Source organism: Eurypyga helias, unplaced genomic scaffold (genome assembly GCF_000690775.1).
Source record: "Eurypyga helias isolate BGI_N326 unplaced genomic scaffold, ASM69077v1 scaffold17166, whole genome shotgun sequence".
NCBI classification, from domain to species: domain Eukaryota; kingdom Metazoa; phylum Chordata; class Aves; order Eurypygiformes; family Eurypygidae; genus Eurypyga; species Eurypyga helias.
In genome coordinates, this window is record NW_010258916.1 from 14,217 (window position 1) to 34,054 (window position 19,838).

The 19,838-nt window shown below is 37.1% G+C and overlaps 1 protein-coding gene across 1 annotated transcript in view; it reads left to right on the forward strand.

The window, feature by feature from the left end:
- Positions 1 to 3,169: 3,169 nt before the first annotated feature.
- The window catches only part of MTA3 (metastasis associated 1 family, member 3), a gene marked incomplete at its 3' end in the record, with an annotated part of 96,309 nt that continues 79,640 nt past the window's right edge, over positions 3,170 to 19,838 (forward strand). The window contains exons 1-4 of the mRNA XM_010154531.1: positions 3,170 to 3,206; positions 4,356 to 4,482; positions 17,373 to 17,436; positions 18,640 to 18,757. Coding sequence (XP_010152833.1) covers positions 3,170 to 3,206; positions 4,356 to 4,482; positions 17,373 to 17,436; positions 18,640 to 18,757 — 346 coding nt within the window. The remainder of the gene's footprint in view (positions 3,207 to 4,355; positions 4,483 to 17,372; positions 17,437 to 18,639; positions 18,758 to 19,838) is intronic.

Consider the following 19,838-nt stretch of genomic DNA (forward strand, 5'->3'; position numbering starts at 1 on the left):
TCTGCTGGAATTGAGCCTGTTCGGCATGGGGAAGAGGGGGACTCCCAGTGCCTGTGGGGAGGTTACAGGGAAGATGGAGGTGGACTCTTTGCAGTGACTAAATAGAAATGGGGGTGATTCAATTCCATATAAGGGAAAGCTTTTTCACTGTGACTGGGTTGCTGGAGAGGTTCTGTGTTCTCTGTCCTTGGAGGTTTTCAAGACCCAGCTGAATAAAATGCTGAGTAACCTGGGTTGACCTCACAGCTGAGCCTACTTTGAGGAGGAGTTTGTGCTTGAGACCTCTTGAAGTCATCTCCAGCCTGAATTACTGTTTTCATGGTTCTGTGAAACCCAACCTCTAGCCGAAAATAATGCTGCCAGCAGTTTGGTGGCAGTAGAGGGAGAACTTTCTTCTACCTTTTAAAACTGAATATTTACTCCTTCTCCCTGAAGATAGCCTTCAGTGTTTAAACTAATCTCTTAGTTACTGCAGCAGTGGACAAGGGGAGCACATGGTGGGTTATTTTGACTTAGTTAAGGAAGAGTAATACTTCAGGAGTTCAACTTGTTTGCTAACTGATGGTTAATGATAGAGTGGTTTGAGTCACATTTAAACCTTTAAGTGTCTTTCAGGATTATTATTTTCTTTTTTAGTTATTTTAAAACCATTTAATATAAAATGGGAGTATTGTGTTTCTAGAGACTTGCTCTCAGTTTATTTTGATTTTAGTTGTAAAACCAAGCAATTCTTTCTAGTGGTAAGCTTGAGTCATCACATAACTATAAACAAAGACTGTATACAAAGTTTAGGTGGTGTGGACAGCTGTCTCTTCTTCTCACACTACCACCACCATTCTGTAACAGTGAATCACACAAATTAAATGGAAGAGGGGAAAAAAAAAGCTCATGTTGTTAAGAGTGGTGATGCATATGTAAAATGAGTGAGGATTAGAGTGTCTTCCTAGTATCCATTGCTTGATTGTGTCAGTTAAGTCTCATTTACATCACAGGGAGATGGGGAAGGGAAGTCTACAGCACTGACACTGAAAGTATCACCAGATCACTCCTGGTTTTCAGGAGCAAAATAAGCATTTACAATTGCTGGTTAGAAAGCCCATGTATAATAAATGGACGTAAAGCTTTAAAAGCTCACCAGGAAGCTCTCAAGGATTTTTCCTTTAAATAATGAAATATTTTTTGTAAACCTGGAAAAGTACTACAAAAGGGTGTTATCTTAATCTTTGCCCAAGGCGTAAAGGGGATTGTGTCATTTTTCAAAACACTGATGGTAGTCACCTTTGTAGGTGACTACCTACAAATTATTTTCAAAAAATATTTTGAAGATTTTTAAATTGACTTTTGTTTTCTCTCTAATCTTGGAACAATGAGGCCTGTGTATGTCATCATCATATTGCTTCATTAAAATATTTGCTCACTCTGAGCCATTGCTTTATCAGCTACCTGAGTGCTGAAAATGTGCTTAGCTTAGTGCTACTCTACGATTTCCTGTAGGTATGTTCCATTTCATTCCTCTTGACAGGAATAATCTCTCCTTGGGTAGCAAATTAAATTTGACATGTGCTGCAAATCGGAGTCAAAAAGGTAAAGAGATCTCTAGAAGTAATGGAAGTTCGTCACCACTTTTCCTCTAATAAGGCCTGATTGAGCAAAAACCTGTTCAGATGCAGAATTCTTTGTGTTGCCATCAAGCAAATTGCTTTTGTAGTTGCTATCAATCAACTTTAGTTTACTCAGTTCTTTATGCTATCCAGTGTTTGTTCCCTGATACAGGTTTGTGTTACTTGTTTTACTACATGCTAATCCTTCTCTTAGCATTGTTTTTATATTACAAGGTTGGAGAATAAAATTTTAAAACTATCCTGATGATAAACCATATTGTGTTAGGAGTGGAACTGTTCTGTGTCTGGCCCTGGTTTGTTCTACTTAGTACTTGTCAGATCATGATCAGTAAAACATCAGTTGTATTTCTAAAAATAGGACAGAAAAAGTTACATTGTTTCATATTTAGGTTTGGAGTGTTTTAAGAGATGGGGGTAAGAGACATTTAATTTGAGCTTCAGGCTTTTGGATCAACACTTAAGCAAGATTAGTACAATAAATATTTAATTAAAATTTTAGGATGTTTTAAAATTATTTTTTAATTTAAATTCTTACTGTGACAGAGCTATTAAGATACTTGAATACAGGTGTCTAAAGCCATTTAAAACTCTTTAGAATATAATCTCTGGCTCCCTGCAGACAATTTAAAATGGCACATATTCTGTTGTGTTTTGAGCCCTCTCTGCAGTCAGATGTTTTGTACACGGCAGTGTAAAACACAGACACCTGTGTGTGGATGCCTAAATTGCTTTCTAGTGGAATGCTTTTTGTCAGCTGTTTTCAGGTGGTTATAACACAAGATTACATTGCTTTGGTGTTTTTCAGGAAGGAAAGAGGAAATAAATAGCCAGTTAAGAACTTTGGACCTGTACAATACTACAAGCAGTACATTTATTTAAAAAAAACCCCAAACCCTAAAAACAAACAAAAACCAAACCAATAAGGTAACCACTGGCATGTCTCGCTCTTTTAAAAGGAAGTACTGATGCTTGAACGTTGAAATCCAAATGTGACTTGCAGTGGTCACTTACTGTAGTAAAGCCATTAATTGCTTGAAACATAAACCGTTTAATGCTAATTTCTAAAGAAAATTCTAATTTTCTTTAATTACTTGCTTAATTAAAAAAAAAAAACGGTTTGCCTTTGCACAGATTTTTTTAAGCTTTATTATTAGTATCATAGTGGCCAGAATAATTCTGAACTGAGCTGTGGTCTGACTTGAACCTGCACATGTCACGTGAGTCTGGGGGGAGTCTTTGTTCTCATTTTTCTTTTTTTTTTGTATTCTGTCTCCCCACAAAATGTGCCAAAACAAGGAAGGTGACTGGGGCGTCTACAGCAAGATAGACTTACAGTGGATGTAACTGGGTTTGAAGAAGTTGGTTATATCAGTGTGTATTGTTTTATCACTTTTGTGGAAAGAATTATTAGAGGTGGAATGAGCCTACACACAGGTATGATTAAAAGGAATAAAATAATGAAGTATTGCATTTGGAGTGAACTGTGGTTGCCATGAGGATGCAGGCGGGCTTAATTTTGAGATAGTGTCTGTAGGCTGTTTGTAAAAATGGTTATTGTTGGAAGAGTGGAAGAGATGATCTGTGGTAGGTAGGTAGGTGAAAACTACCTAATGCTGAGGTTTCATTGGTTAATTTCTGAGACTTACTTTATGAAGTACACTTGTTTTTTTGTAGCTGATGGATAATGTAGCAGGTATAAAATTGCCAAATATTAGAGAAGTTGTTAGTGCCTGTATTTTTGCATACAGTATTCAAGGGAATACTGTCCTTTTCCTGTCCTTTCTGTGAAGCTAGAGGAAGTACAGATTCAAGTTCCGCGTGTCCCAGGAATCCACTAGGAAGGCAGATTTCGGTCATGAAGATCCCAGGGTTGCCATTTTGGAGGGCCTGTTGTTGTCTGACATTTTAGCAACCACTGTGAACATTCTCTTACACTCTGAACATGACACTTTCTACTATCTGCTTGTATGTCTTCCTTTATGCTCCCAGCTTACAGTTGGTTTAAATCTTTAAAAGGCAATGATTTTCTTGGTTTTACCACATATGAAGTAATACTAGAGAATTTCAGGTGACAGTAATTGGGAAAGGTAGTTTTCAACTGAAAATAACCTTCAAAAAGATTTACAGTTTGATGTTACAGATGTTAACTTACAGATTAAGTAGTGCTTTCTTGCTTAACACAGAAATAATTTTAAATCTTATTTAAATATTAAAATAAGCTATATTTGTTGTTGGCATTTAATAAGGTTAACATAATGGAAGGTAGTAGGCTTTGTCAGTTTTCTCAGACTGTGATTTGGCAGTCTTAGACTGCAGTTGTGTTTGATAAATTTCTGTTGATTAGAAGGAATCCCCAAGACTTCCATGAAAGTTTTAGTAATAAGAGTGTCAGGAATAGAAAATCTAAACCAGAACTGTTCAGCAAGCAAGAGGCACCCCGGGGTGGGGGGGAAGAGATGAAAGAAGATGAAAAAAGAATGAGTAATGTTGTCAGGATTGTTCTTATAGCTATGTGAAAGACATCAACCTGTAGTACAGTAGGAGAGGAGCAGGAATTTAAGTAGAATGTGTAGAATTCAAAATACTTAATATGCTGTCAAGTTACATAAACTGTAGTCTTGTTAAACTCACCTTTTCTTTGAAATGCTAAGGGTTGGGGGGATGTCAAGTGAAATGGCTGCAGTGGTGTTATGCAACAGTGGTAATTTCGACCTACGCTCTGCTTTTCTGCAGAAGAAGTTGAAGAAGAGTCTGAAACTACAATTGAGGTTGATTTGACTGATAAACAGAAACATCAGTTGAAGCACAGAGAGCTCTTCCTTTCTCGCCAGTATGAGTCCCTTCCTGCAACGCATATCAGGTAAGAAAAAGTAAATACCTTTTATCGGTGTGTTCTGTTGAGGTGGTTTTATCTGTGTATGCTGTTGAGGTGGTTGGCGTGCCAGTGTCCCAGCTGCTTGAATGCCTTGGCCTTTATCTTGCACAAGGGTGTGATTGACCACAGCTGAGTTGTGCCAGGTTGTCCCATGAACTGCCTTTGTTTTTTTCCTTCTGTCACCTCATTTTTGGGCCTTGGAAGGGGCAAGAGTCTTGGAGCTGCTGGCTTGCCAATTAGAGCGTCAGTTGGTAATATGGTATAAAGTCAGTTTGTTCCTACTTGTGAAGAGTTGCTGTTTTAATTATTCTGTGTGCCAGAGGAACTTTGACCATTTTGCTTGCAGAAGGAAACCACAGATGGGTTTGGAAAGGAGACAGTGGCTCAGTGGTCAGATCTGCAGTTTAGGGCTGCATGCATTTAAAAATAAAATTTCCCCAACTTCAGTAAATGTGACCAAGTCATGATTGAGTTTGGCCAAATGTTGCAAAAGCACTTCAAGTATTGTTTAAATTGCCCTGGTGCTAATGTGGGAAGAGGTTTTGGGCTTGTTGATTTCTTTCTGTACATGATGTAAGCACTCATGTCACTCCTATTTAGCAGTGAAGCAAATTCGTTTTGTGTTGGGGAGTGGGGAGGATGATATGCTTAGAAACGGAAAAGGGAGAACACAGTGATGGGGAAGAGTGTATTAAGTATAAACGAAGGTTCTCTTACATTGCATTCTGAAGGAATTTTTGTTTTGTCATTTCATCCAGCTTCCCTTAGCTGTTTCAGACCATAAATGACTAGAAGCTACTGAAAAAGAAGTGTATATGCTCTAACTGAAGAAACCCTTTGTATTTTCTCTTACTGGCAAAAGTGTGGCTTATCTTTCTTGCTGCCGACACAAAAACTAGGCGTTGGAAATTTTTGTATTAATTTCCTGTGCTTGATACAACTGCTTGTTCTCTGCCTTTGAGAAAGTCATTTAACTGTCAAATCTCTGCTTCTCCAACTATAGCATAGAGATAATAATCCTGCACAGTTTCTTTTACTTACTTTGACATGTAGATATCGAAATGCGGTATTCTCTTCATGGAGAGAAGATTACATAGAAGTATTGTGAATGTCTTCTCACCTCACAACTCAGGGAGCAAATACAATAGGGGTTCTCCAGTACATACTTCATAAAGAAGCCAGAGAAACACGTGAATGCACAGTACATGCAGCACTCTGCAGGAGGCACATGCAGAGTGATGACTTGCAGCTACTTTTCAGGGCAGATGAATGCAGTAGGGCTGTGCTGTCACATGTTACTAAGGCCTTTACCAGTTGAATTCTGGAACAAGCTTTATGTAGTCTAATGATGTTTGAAAAAACTTTTAATTTTAAAAGAAACAAGAAGGAAAACACACTGCAAAATACTCCTTATTTTGCTTTTTAACTTACTAATGTTCAGATTCTGTGATTCTCAGTAGTTTTCAACACTTTCATTAATTAGCTTGCCCTGTAAACCTGATAGAAATAATGTGAAGGTGGTAGTACTCCAACTTTCTCCTATCAGTACTCCAGAATATCCAAGGATGGAGATTCCACAGCCTCTCCGAGTGTGTTTGTGTTTGACTTCTGTCATGGGGAATGTTTTTTTCTGACATCTAATTGGGATTTCCCATGTTTAAACTTAATGTCTACTGCCTCTTGTCCTGTTGCTGTGCTTCTCTGAAAGGAGGCCGGCTCCATCTTAATTACCTAATGAAAAGATATATAAGTGCGGACAGCAGTAGGAGTTTTGCTTTTAGTTGTTGTACTTTTGAAGAGTTAACAAATCCAGTTTAGTGTTGAATCCACATCTGTAGACTTGAAAGTGTATTCAGGGAACTTGTCCAGATTGTTAATAAAGGTGTTAAACTGTTGGCCCCAGTATCAGCACTTGAGGGATGCCCCCAGTATCAGCTGCCAGCTGAACTTAGTACTACTCACTAAAACCTTTTCAGCCTGGTGGTCCAGCTAGTTTTCCAACCTTACTGTCTACTTACCTAGTCCATATGTTACGTGTCTGGTTAAAGGGCATGAAGGAGCACATTCCAGGCCTTGCTGAAGTCAGGGTAGGTGACAGTCACTGGTCTGCCAAGCCAGTCATCTCCATATAGAAACCTAGCAGATACTCATGCAATAAAAGTCTGAGTAGCTCCGTTCTGTGTTCCTGTGCTCTTGCCACCTACATTTTTAGCCCCTAAATAGGAGCAATTGGAATTACAGGAAAAATTAAATGGTACAGTGGAATAGAGTGGAGATCAGTTCTCTCAAGAATAAGAATGTAAAAGCTCAGTCCTTTTGGAAGGAAGAGGAGAAAGCTAAAAGTGATTTTAAGAGAATGGAGGAGGCTGAACCATCTACAGTTGCTTTTGGCAGCTGCAGATCTTGAACTTTTGCTGACATCAGCCAAGAAATGAAGCGGAGTTTACTTGCCTTTCTGCTTGTAATTTAAAGGAATAAAATAATTTTACCTGATGTAGTATGTTTTTATTTCATTTTTACTAATACACTTTTACTGCTTTTGTTTCATCTTGCTTCTTAACTACTCTTTCTATGATTACAGCTTCCTTCCCCTTCCTCCCTGAAACCCCTATGACTGAGAGTACTGTGTTTGTAATTGTGAGTTAGTCTCGTTTATACACCTGGTGCCACTATTTTATAGTTGATATACCTGGCAGTTATTCTAGCAGGTTAGAGTTATTTGATGTGCAAGTCTAATTCTGAAGCTCTTTGGTCGGTAATGTTGAGTTTTAAATAATTCTGATGTAATTTCCTTTGGAATTACTGAAATACAGTTTCATACCTTATTCTCATGCTTTTTATTTTGCTGTGTATGTTAAATGTAACTCTGGAGATATGATTTGTTTTGTTACAAATATTGGGACTTGTTTAGACCTCATGTTGTTTCCTTTACATTATGTATCACTATGGCATTCTAGTAGCTTTAGGAAGTGATATAAAATTAGGCAACCAAAAAAAACCCAGGTCAGCACCATTCTGGAGCGATGGCGTGTGGTACAGTACAAGCTGATGTATTAGTTTGGGTCTCAAAGATAAGTTTATTATCCTAGTTGATGCCTACTTGTCAAGTTACAAGTGAAACTATTCCCTCCCTTATCTGCTCAAATACGTAGCACCCCTCCAGTGAATTACCTCCTTCCTTCCTCATCCTGTAAGTTACAGATGCAGTTTTGCAGGCACTGTAATCCCCAGTCTGCCGGCCAGACTCGCCTCACGCTCCTTCATTAATGTCGCACAGTGAATGCACCCCGAGTTCATGCAGATGGCTCCTGTCAGCGGTGCTGGCCCCAGAGCGGGGCTGAGTTGAGACGGAGTGCTGTGTAATTCCACTTGGCTTTTCAGAGATTTGAGCATTACCAAATAAAGCATTTTGAAAAGGCTTGAGAAGGGGTGGGCGGCAGGGGGGAAATGTGGAAAGTTGCCATCAAGGTGAAATTGTTTGCTGGTGTTGTAAAACGTACCATAAAACTTAGAACGTGGTGAAATGGGGCCCTTGTATAAAAATCTGCAAATAGTTATGTTGTTGGAGAGATGCACTGGGTTATCTGACTTGGGCCTTAAATTTATTTTTCAGTCTTATGGTCTCAAGAGTTAATAGGTGATAAACATGTTTAGATTGCTGTAAAAGATTGCATTAACTTCAAAGATTATGTGTAATTGCTTTTAAATTTAATACTTCGTAGTTGTGTGGAAGAATTTATTTATCCATCAGGGTTCGTTTCATTATCATTGCTTAGTTACTGGTTGTTATAACTGTTGTTTCTGTCTTGGGTTGTCTTTTTAGTTATTTAAGTGTTTGAAAGGTGTGTATAAGCCAAGCATTCCCAGATGTCGTATTTAAATAAGGTGTGTATCTTTTGGGCTGCTCTCTACTGCAATAACACATCCAGCCTCTAAAAAAAAAAAAAAAACCCCACCAAAACCAAACAACACCCACCACAGAAAAAACAAACAAAAAAAACACCAACAAAACCCAAACCTCATTTATGCAAAGTAAAATGAGGCTTGAGTACAGACTATTTGACTAAAGTCAAAACAGCTTGAGAAGGAGAAAAACTTCAGAGACTGTTGGCCATATGTGAATGGGAAAGAGGATTTGAAATATGTAATTTTTTTGGTTGCTAAGATTTGGTGATTTAATGGCTGACACAGTTGTGTGGGTTTTGTAAAGGTTAAAAATAAACTATTTTGTCAAAATTCTTTCTGAGTTACAGCAGGGTGGCAAATATTTATCTTGAATAAATAAAAATGGTATCTGCTAAATTACTTCAACAGTCTTTCTGGTTAGTCAGAGACTGAATACAAGTTTTTAAGAGTCCTTCCCTGGGACTAAAGAGCAGCACGGGATTGTCATTATCTCTTTAGTTGCGCTTTTACCTGATTTCAGGCCAGAGTTTTGTGCAGTGACTGTTGACGTGATCCCAGTTGATTGTGCTTGAATTAAATGGTATATTTCAATGCTTGGACATCCATACTTGGTTGAAAAATTTTCAAGTGATGGATAATTTACCATATTCTTCACAGTTTTATCAGTTGCTAATTCCATGTGTTTGTGCCACTCTATTTTTTTATAAGTGCAGGGATTTTGGTCAGATTGTGTGTGTGTATATATATATATTTTTTTTTTTTTAATGTCTGGAAACTGTTTTTACTGAGTATTTTTTGCTTTTCTTGGACACTATTTCAAGATGCTGCAATTCCTGCCGAGCTTGATTTCTGGACTCAACACGGCTGTGTATGATACCTGTGCATTATGTTTATGCTTGTCATTGTGAGATTATTCATATATCGGTAATAAATGTTGTGCTGGTATCCACGACAAATATACACTCTAATCTTTAATGGGGACTATTTATTTAATCTGTCATTGGATGAACTTAAGTGTTTCTCACATTTCTTAGAGAATCGTATTTGTTGCTTGGCATAAGCAGGAAGTTGAAGCTTTCTGTATACATATGGCCTTAATTCAGGAAAAGTTTCTGAACTCTGATTCTAAAATCTTCAGTTATTTCTAACTTATGAATCCTTCTCATGCATACTTTTTATTTTGGAGAAAAAAAAACCCCAACCCCAAATCAACCAAACCCTAAACTAACTTTAGATGTTCTTGGCTTGGCTTATTTCTTCCATTTCCACACAGAAAGGACTTCATGAGCCTTTTAAAGACTGGGATTGGCTTGCATGTGATTGTTTTATTAAAAGCTGATTAATATGCTTGGGGAGAAAGTGTATATTTTTGCAGAATGGCTGTGCATATGTGATGCTAAAAGGCTTCCAAATAGTCTGATGGTGAGAAGAATTCTTTAATTTTTATCTAGAAATTTGGAGCCTCTGCATATTTTTACATGTAAGCATATCAAAAAACTATACTTAACTCCTGAAGTATCAAGCTGTGAAGAATCTTGGTTTTCCCAGGTTCTGAAAATTTTCCCTGTATTAGTTCAATACATTTTTACACTTTATTTTTTTCCTTTGTTTTGACATCATCCTGATCAGCAATGTAGTTCAGAGCACAGTCTCTTAAGTTTTTGGTGGTTTTTCCTCTCTCTCTCCCTTTTTTTTTTTTTTTTTTTGGTGTTAAATTATCCTTTAGGTCCTGAGTAGACCACATAGTGGTACCAAAGTTACTTTAGACATATAAGTATGTGCAGTTTATTTAAAAAAAAGTAGTGCTTATAAGCTCCCTATGTGTGTGATGCATTTTAGATGCATAATAAATGTCTCAGTTTTATCATACAGATTTCTTTATGCTGTGCTTTCTTCTTCATTTTCTCATCAGGACTCACTAATATTGCTACTTCAAATGACTAAGGTGTAGAGAAATAATTTTTCTGAATGTGGGATTGCTTCATTTAAAACACATCAAATGATCTGAAGCTCAAGACAGGACAGATCATTTTACAGGAAAAAAATGTGACTTTTTAAGACACTGCACCTTTGGATTTAGTGGTATTGCCTCAAGATTTTGAGTTTTGGCATAAAAAATTCCTGGCAGAAGTTATTGGTGTGTGGAGTGGGGTGTATGTATGCGTTTATATACATCATATATATATATATGTATATGCACGCATGTGTGGTGTGTATATATATATGAGATACAAATTTTGATGAATTTTTAAAGCCATACTGTGAGCCTGATAAGCCTCATTCATTTTCTGGCATAAATCACACTGGGTAAGGAGTGAATCTACTTTGCATAGGCATGTGCTTACCTGATGATTTGGATTAAGAAAGGCATTCTGCCTTTCTGGATTTAATTTATTTACAGCAAAGGGACTTTTAAAGCATGCCTGCTATGTTGTTGTTTGTGTGGTGGTGTGGTTTTGTTGTGGGTGGGTGTTGTTTTTTTGTTTTGTTTTGTTTGTGTTTGTTTATTTATTTATTCTCTCCAATGGAATTTGGAGAATTCTTACATGAATTCAGATGATTCAGTCTAGGCCAGAATCTTGTTTTCAGATGTGGTTGATTAGTTATGGAGTCTGCAGGTTCAAACCACTATGATGATGCTTTGATTTTCTTCGTTTTAGTGTTGTACAGTAGCTTGCTCTCCAGTTGTAAATACCTTTGCAGTCTGGAGAGCTTGAAATCTGCTATAAAGACCTTAGGACATGCCTGTCAGCATCATTCTGTGCCCCTTAAATTGCGCTTAAAAGTAAAATACTTCAGTACACTTGGTATTGGCTTCCCATAAATGGGGAATCAATTTCATATAATTAGCAGAAGCTCTTTGGACTCCACAGTTTCTACTCTGTGGTTTGGTGATCATCATTGCAATTTAGACTGCTTGTAAGGGATCAAGATTTGGCTCAAAGTGGTCATTTGCTTGGAAATCCTCAAAACCCTTTCCCATTTAAGGCAGTTCAGGGAAAACCTTTTTCGTTTATGGTAGCTCTCCTTCTCTACTCAGTATCTGTACCTTTTTGTCCCCCTTCTCCTTTATGCCAAATACAGGAAAGGTTGCTCCTGAGTTCTGCTCCAGCACAAAACCTTTTTAACCCTCTTCATTATGCACCTTCTTTTTAGTTTAATCCTGGTTGTCTTTGAAGTAACAGTGTATGTTAAAATAAAACCAGGTTTTCTTCACAAGCGTAATATTTCTTAATATTCTCTCCTGTTGTTTTATTCTCAGACGGTCTAGCTAGTGACGCACACATCTGCGTTGCAAACCTCTGCTGAGATGCCAACATTTCTTGATGATGGTCAGCAGGAGACAATTGGTATATCTGCATAGAAGTACCCAACATCATTCTGTCATACTCAGGAGGGCAATTATTAATTATTAATAGCAGAATTTCAAAGTCTGTGGGGTCATGCCTGCATGTATTATTTTCATCCTTCAACTTGTATCTGAATGACCAATGAATATCATGTTTCAGTGAACCCAGAGCAATGAGTTCTTACACCACATCAGTCTCTCCCAGACTGCATCTGTGTTAGAACAGAAAACTTAACATGGCGTGATACCATCCCCATGAGGTTGCTTTTTACACTCCTTTGCTTTGTCCTGGTTAACAGGCACTAATTGTTCTGTTTCTTTGGTCATTTCTTCCTGTAATTTTCCATTTGCATACCTTCTGTCCCAAGAAATGCTTTTTAAAATAGGGTTTGTAACTCTTGGGCTGTCCTACTCATTTGGTGAAAATATGAAGACACAACCTGTGAGAATGGCAGAACAGGAATTGTAAGAGCTTTCCACTGGTTTAAAAGTGGAAAAGTGGCTGTGCCAAAACAAACAATATCTTGTTTGTTTGAAAAGACTTGAAAAGATCAAAACAGTTGCTGTTGATTTCATGTCCCACTCTGGATACACAGTAAGTGTATCTTCTGGAGAATTTGGTGTTTTGCTCTAGGTTGTTTAACCAGTTTGTATTGAAATCTTTTCCTAACACTGTATTGCATGAATAGCCCTGGTACGACTTTTCTCCTACAGCTGAAGTTCTTTAGCTCATTATCATCATCTTGTGCCTTCGCTGGAGTGTAAGGGCAGTCTTACTGTACTTTTCTGTTTTAAACGTTAATGGGTGTCGTGGTCTTGTATGAATTATGTTCCCATGTGGTTTTCATTCCTCCACTGGGTTTCATTCAAACATGGTGCTTTTTGTCTTAAGTTTTCAAGTCCTATTAGGTGCTTACTCTCTTAAAAATCTGTCCTCCAGGACTCCTATACTAACTGGCAAGTGTTAATTTTCATTAGCTCCTTATTGAATTTCCCAAGACAGTCTTATTTATGGCAGTCTCAGCTGCCATTTTATTTTCTAATTCTTTCTTTTTATACTCCTGTTCTTTGTTCCACAGTAAAAACAAAACAAAACACACCCCCTCCCCAAACCCAACACCACCTCCTCCCTCCACCCACAAAAAAATAAACCCCAACCAAACCCCAAAAGCACAAACCTGAAAAATAGCTCCCAAAACAAGGGTGAGGGAGGCGGGAAAATCCTTATGTTGCCTGCACTGAGACTTCTCCCTACTATAACTAGTGTGTCTTGGCATGTCCTTAAAATCCTCATGAGCATCTCTGTGCTTGGCTGTTGCAGTTGTAGATGGTTAGTATTTTGGGTTTGGTACTACATGTTCCCGGTTTTCTGCTAGGGCTGTTAAAGAAATCATTTTCTACAAAATCATTAAGGCACTTTTTCTGAAGTAGTATTTTAGAGTATATTTGTGGGTAAGCGTGTGAGTCCCATTTCAATATTGTAACAGGAGAGCTTCACTGAAATATGGATGTAGGTTGTAGGGGTTGAAAGGGGTTGCTAGGCATCCTGTAGCTGATGGGTGTAAAGGATCAGCAATTGTCAACCTACTGCTGGAGTCACCTGAAAAAAAAGAAAAAAGTTAGGAGTCCTAGCTCTGTTTCCTAGGACAGGGGAAGCAATTGAATCTGGAATTGTTTATATGACAGAGGCTAGTATAAACCATGAGCATATATATATATATATATATATGCGAGCTTTGTTATCCTCTTTTACTGCAAAACCTCTAAATTACTTCTGACTGTTGACTGGTTTAATAACATAAGTTCTGTTTGTGGTGTTGTCAGCTCAGTGGAAGAACTTTTATTTGTGACCAGTTTCAATGCAGAGCGTATCTATGAGCAGAAAGAATTCTGAAGGAGCAATTTATTCTCATGAAAATTAAATTGTAACCAAGCTGTAAAAGCTAACTTATTTTTTTGTTTGCTGTTATTCATGCATTGCTGAGGTATCTGAAATTTTCCTTGAATATTCATACAAGATAGATTTTGCCTAATTTTGTAAGAAGTACAGATCTTTTTCTCAGATTAAAAATATTCAGAAAAATTGTCGAAACCAGATATGTAATCTTAACATCATTGAGACTTTCTCATGCTATTCACCAGTAATCCACCCTGTTGATACCAGTTAAGTCAAGAGTACTGCTTGGTGGAAGAATATAGCTTAAATCAGAGTCAGGTAAGAGGAAGAAGGTTTCCTATCTGAATAAATATTAGACCACTTTCCAACTGATTTTTTTCATTTCATAGAAACAGAGTAATTATTTGTAATCTCTACCTTAGTTTGTTTCGTTTTTGTCACATTCCAGGTCGGAGACTCCACCAATAGAACAATGTAACTATGGCATTATACTGTACCAGTCTAAATAATACTCACATCTTTCAGAAATGCTAATGTCTTTGCAAAGAGAACCATTTTATTTTGGTGTGTAAGTGATTTTACAATCTGGTAAATGCAGTGTATAGTCTCTTTCACTTTACTTGCCTGTGTAAGTAGCTAGCTCCCCCTCCCCCTATTTTTTTTTTTCCCCTCTGTCTACACTAGAATAGTCAGATTTTTTCCCGTAATATTGATTCTTTATTTGATATAGCTCCATCTGTCCCAATTGTCTGAAATTGTTTAAAAACATTAATGAATGAAGTTTCAGAACACTGAGGAAAATATATTTCAGTCTGGAGGAGCTCTGGGTTTTTTGATACATGCCTTGGAGAAAGAACTCCAAGTCTTCTTGTAATGTGGTTTAAACCACATTAACTTTCTCTCCAGGATATTTTGCTTATTAGTATTGGAAGAAAGGGTGAAAAGTGTATTGGTGGCTGGATAGTATTTAGGGATGTATCACTGCAAATCTGTATTCACTTAAATTATTTCTCAGGCATCCATGATTGGGAGATGCTAGAGACAATATAATGAGCTAGATGCTTGGTTCAACCCAATAGACCGTTTGCAGTAAGCTGAGAGAATTTTCCTCTGGAAGGGAAAAAAAAAGAAAAGAGAGAGCGCAGATGCATAAAGGGCAGGCTTTTGTGCGTTGGGTAAAGAGTAAATAATTTGTAAGAAGTAATGCAGGTTTCTAGATTATAGAAACTGGTAACTGTGATACAGATAACTTTTTCTAATTTTGACTTTATGTAATTTACCTGGCTTTAAATTGGTGTTTTTTGCATTTTAAGTGTTGTATCTACTACTGTATGTGCAGCATCGTCTTTTTTTGAGACATTAGTCTATGCATGTGAGAGATTATTGCCTAGAAAAAGTTACCCGTGTGCATGACTCCAGCCATTAGATGTTTAAAATACTGTACAAAGAAATAAAACGTCCAGTAAGAAATTCACTCATTTAGAAGACATGCTCAGGGGATTAATCTTGTCTTTAAATGAAATAAAATTAAATTTTAAAAATTACCAGCAGTAGGATATAAGGCCGGTCAGTAAAACACTCTTGCAGTCCCAGTGACAGTGAAGGAATGCCTCTGCAGGAATTGGAGTTAAATGAGAGTAGGCTGTAGTGGAGAGGGCTAGAGGTATGTGGAATAGAGGCGAACTGGAAAGGTAAACTGCTGTTTAGCCTTTAACAGTTAAAAAAAAATCAAAGCCAAAACCAAAACACAAACAAACAAAAAACCCCACCAAAAACAACCAACCAAACAAAACAATGTTCAACTGACTTCATGGTACAACATATAGTTAATTTTTAGAAGTCAGTGTTCTGGAATTGTGGAGGCCAAAAGCTTAAAAACCCCTTTCAAAGACACTGTGGTGTATAGAATAATAGAACAGAATCATAGAATGGTTTGGGTTGGAAGGGACCTTAAAGACCATCCAACCCCGCTGCCATGGGCAGGGACACCTTCCACTAGACCAGGTTGCTCAAAGCCTCATCCAGCCTGGCCTTGAACACTCCCAGGGCTGGGGCATCCACAGCTTCTCTGGGCACCCTGTTCCAGTGCCTCACCACCCTCTCTGTGAAGAACTTCTTCCTGATATCCAATCTAAACCTCCCCACTTTCAATTTACACCCATTACCCCTTGTCCTGTCACTACAGGCCCTTGTAAAAGTCCCCCCCAGCTTCCTTGTAGCCCCTTCAGGTACTGGAAGGTGCTGTAAGGTCTCCCCAGAGCCTTCTCTTCTCCAGGCTGAACAAGCCCAATTCTCACAGCCTTTCAGCAAAGGAGAGGTGCTTTCCTACTTCTCTACTGCAGGAGTCTTGTCTTCTGCTGTTGGGTATTGTGTTCAGATTTTTCTCAGTCACCTTCCTACCATTTCTCTTTAGGGTGGTTCTCCTGGCACATACAGAGGTAGAGAAATTGAGGAGGTTACATACTGCAGTCTTAATGCGTGATTTAACCCCATTTCTTATGGTGTGCTGTGGTAATGAGTAGCTAGCTAGCTGGGTATGTTTGCTTGATGATCAGCCCTTAATGACTGGCATCTAATGTTTATAGTTGAGCTTACCAGTCAACATTCACTGACATGAATGTTAGAATAACTTCTTTGGTGTTATCTTAAGAGAAATCTCTGCAAACGGTTATCTTCTATATTTGTGTGCTGGTCTTTTCCGTGGGAGAAGGATGTGCTGGGCAGGGTTCCTGTAGCCATATGTATAAGACCACTGGAACCTCCTGGTAAATACTGACTAAACTGCTAGAGGTTGAATAAAACTTAGGTGGATGAAATACAGGGTGATGTATTTAAGTGGTAATAAGTATATATTATTATGAAATGGTAGTGTTGAAAATGATAGCATAAAAAATGCTGGTTGCTAGCAAGGTGGTTCAGCACGCTTAACGTTTTTCATCCACATCTATATGTGTTTCTTTAGAATACCGTTTGTTAAAAATAATTCTGCAGATTATTTGCAGAGAAGTAGGAAGCAGAGGAATTTGAGGCCGAAGGAATGTTGGGGGAGAAGGGGATGAGAGGGAGGGAAAAGGGGTGTGGGGGTAGTGGGGCCAAACTCCCATTGCGTTGTCTACCTGGGCAGATGTGTACCACTGCTGAATAAGAGGAAGCTTTCCACTGGCAGCCTGCACAAAAATGTAGTAGGTAGCATTTTAAGGTGGCCACAGAAAAAATGAATAGAATTCCATGAATAATCATTAGCAATAATTCCATTAAAAAAAAAAAAACCACCACAAAAACAAAAAAAACCAACCACCTTAACTTTTACAAGCCATTGGTAAGAACCTTATATTGTTTCTAGTTTGGGTTATTTGTTTTCACACTAGGCACTGAATTTACTGGAGGTGAGTCACTTGGAGGTGAAGTTTCATCCAGGCCTTTTTATTAATTGTATGTGTATTTATTACTTGTGTTAGTACCTCTTGTTCCTTCATTGCTTCTCTAGTTCAGAAGCTGTTTCCCCATTCTGCAGAATTCTTAATATTTGAGTGCTTGAGTCAGTACAGCCATTCGTTTTGATGTTAATTTTGATATCTTTAAACTATGGCAAAGTGCATTGTGCTATATTTTTAATATAGAATTGTATGAAGTATATCTAGATAATTTTCTTGCAAGTAAGGTTTTGACTTAATAAAAATTTGAACTTTGTGAAAAGTAACAATTCTTCTTTGTTTTGTGTAGGGGAAAATGCAGTGTTGCACTTCTGAATGAGACCGAGTCTGTGCTGTCATATCTGGAGAAAGAGGTAATATGTGACTTCTATTTGGGTAAATATCGGGATGAATTTTTTTTTCTGGTTGTATTTTTAACAAATGAGCAAACAATACTTTGAAAATATTTCCTTGAATGATAAGTTAGAAAAATTATATTGTGGAAAGCACTGATTTAGAAAGTGTTATTGGATAAATACTGAATTGACAGTTTTAAATGATGGCCTTATTATGAATAAGGTTGTATTTAGAAAATAATTGATTTTAAGTAATTCTTAAGGTATCTTACAAGAGAAAAATACACAGACTTTTTCCTGTAGTGTATACTTATGTTAAAATTCACAGGGCTTTTTTGTTTGGTTGGTTTTTCTACTTTGTTCTTTTTTTTTTTTCTTCTTTTTTTTTTTTTCCCCCTAGAGGTATTCTAGAAACAATCTTCAGTAGTCAGTGGACAGAAAGAGCAAGAAAGGCTTTTTTAGTGGGCAGCTTAGCATTGGAGTTTAAATTAAAGGTCTCTGAATTATTGTACGGAAAGTGTCTACTCACTTTAATTTTCTGTAGAAGGAATTTAGGGGCTTAGCCTTACCAGAGAGGAAGAAAATTCCCCAAAAATTTGAAAGATAACTGCGTTGCAAAATAACTTTAAAAATAAATATATTTTCCTTTGGATTGTCTTAATATAACATTAGCCAGACAGTATTTTTTAAGATGAAATTATCATGTCTCTATTTTTAAATTTCTATACCAAACCCACTGATAATCAGTGAAAATGTTTCTGAAAACAGGACTTAACCTATACTACAGATGACTGTACCAGATATGCCAATACTATTTTTGTGTAAGCCCTTTTCAGACACTGACAGTGTTTTACGCTTTCTGAGACTAATTTATAATGCAAAGTTAGTAAGTTAGAGGTATTTAGGAGATGAAACATGTTAAATTCTGAAAGCGGTTAACATTAATTCTTTTCAAATCCACTGATACATTTTTGTTTATGAATCTCTTCATTATTGCTCTGTTCTGAAATAACTCCTAGAAATGAGAGAAGCTTCAATTAGCCATTTAAAAGCACTCATGAAACATCTGCATTATTTAAAATAAGGATTAATGGACCAAACCTGTGCTCTGTAAAAGCGTGAGTGGGGTTACTTCAATAATTTCCAAATGGAAGGTGATACAGATTTATAAACCTAATTTTAAAAATCATTATGCTGTTGCAAATGTGTGTTCTTTTTTAGGATACTTTTTTTTATTCATTGGTATACGATCCATCACTGAAAACGCTTTTAGCAGACAAGGGAGAAATCAGAGTGGGGCCTAGATATCAAGCAGATGTGCCAGACATGCTTGCAGAAGGTAAATATATGATCTTTGACTAATCAAAAAAAATCCTCATCTTGCATTATTACTTATGCTTTCTGAACCAACCACCATAGAGAAAGTAAAGTAGTAGGTCTTAGCAAATTGACGAATACCTGTAGATAATATGAAGAAAGAAAGGAAGGATACTTGAATAGCTGTTGAAAAGACATGTCCATTTCAAGGTTGTGTGTAACATGAATTAGGCTTTCAATGTTTGTATATGTAATTGTATCTTCTAGGTCTTTGATATAGGCCTCATGGAAGGACATTGAGGGCCAACCCATTTTCTAGAATAACAAAATAAAAATAATAAGTGAAAAACATATTCTTTCTCTCCCTTTTAAAACAGGCATAGAGAATTTGTCTTTGTTTTTATTTTAAAATACTGGCTTCCAACAGAGCATCTTGTCTGTTTTGTAGCAGGACTGAAACATGCTTCAAGCCTTGGCATATCTTTAAAAAAATACCGATGATTTTAATTTCATTTATTTATCTAGCACAGCTACCCGTGCCTTAGTCTTTTGCTACATAGGAACTTTATCATTTTAAACTAAATTTCAAGTACAGTATTTAATTAGTGTTTGGGTGTTACTTAAGAGGCATGAGCAGCTGCGTCTTGTTATGCATGTAATTACATTTACTTAGTAAATTTTTTGATGAGCTGGTTTTGTCAGTGAAATGTTCACTCTACACTGATAAGAAAAGTTTCCTGAGAAGTATTTAGATGTAGATACTATTTTCAAGAATCTTGATATTCATTCGTTAGTAGGAACAGATTATGTGACAGGAATATCACTTGCAGTAAGTCAAAGGAGTTCTGAATGCCCCAGATGTGTGTATTTGTAACCTTTTACGAAGTTTACTTAATAAATTGTATAAAACAATTTGACTTCTGACAAAGGGCAGATTATTTTACGATGGATACTATTCAGTAGCTCACCTGCATTGTTATTCTGACTCGTTTTAATAACCAGAAACAAACTGTAGGAAGTCTTCTCCAGATGTGTTTATAAGGTATATAGACTTGTTTCAGAACTAGTTAATGACTAGGATGTGATACACTGCTATTCTTGTT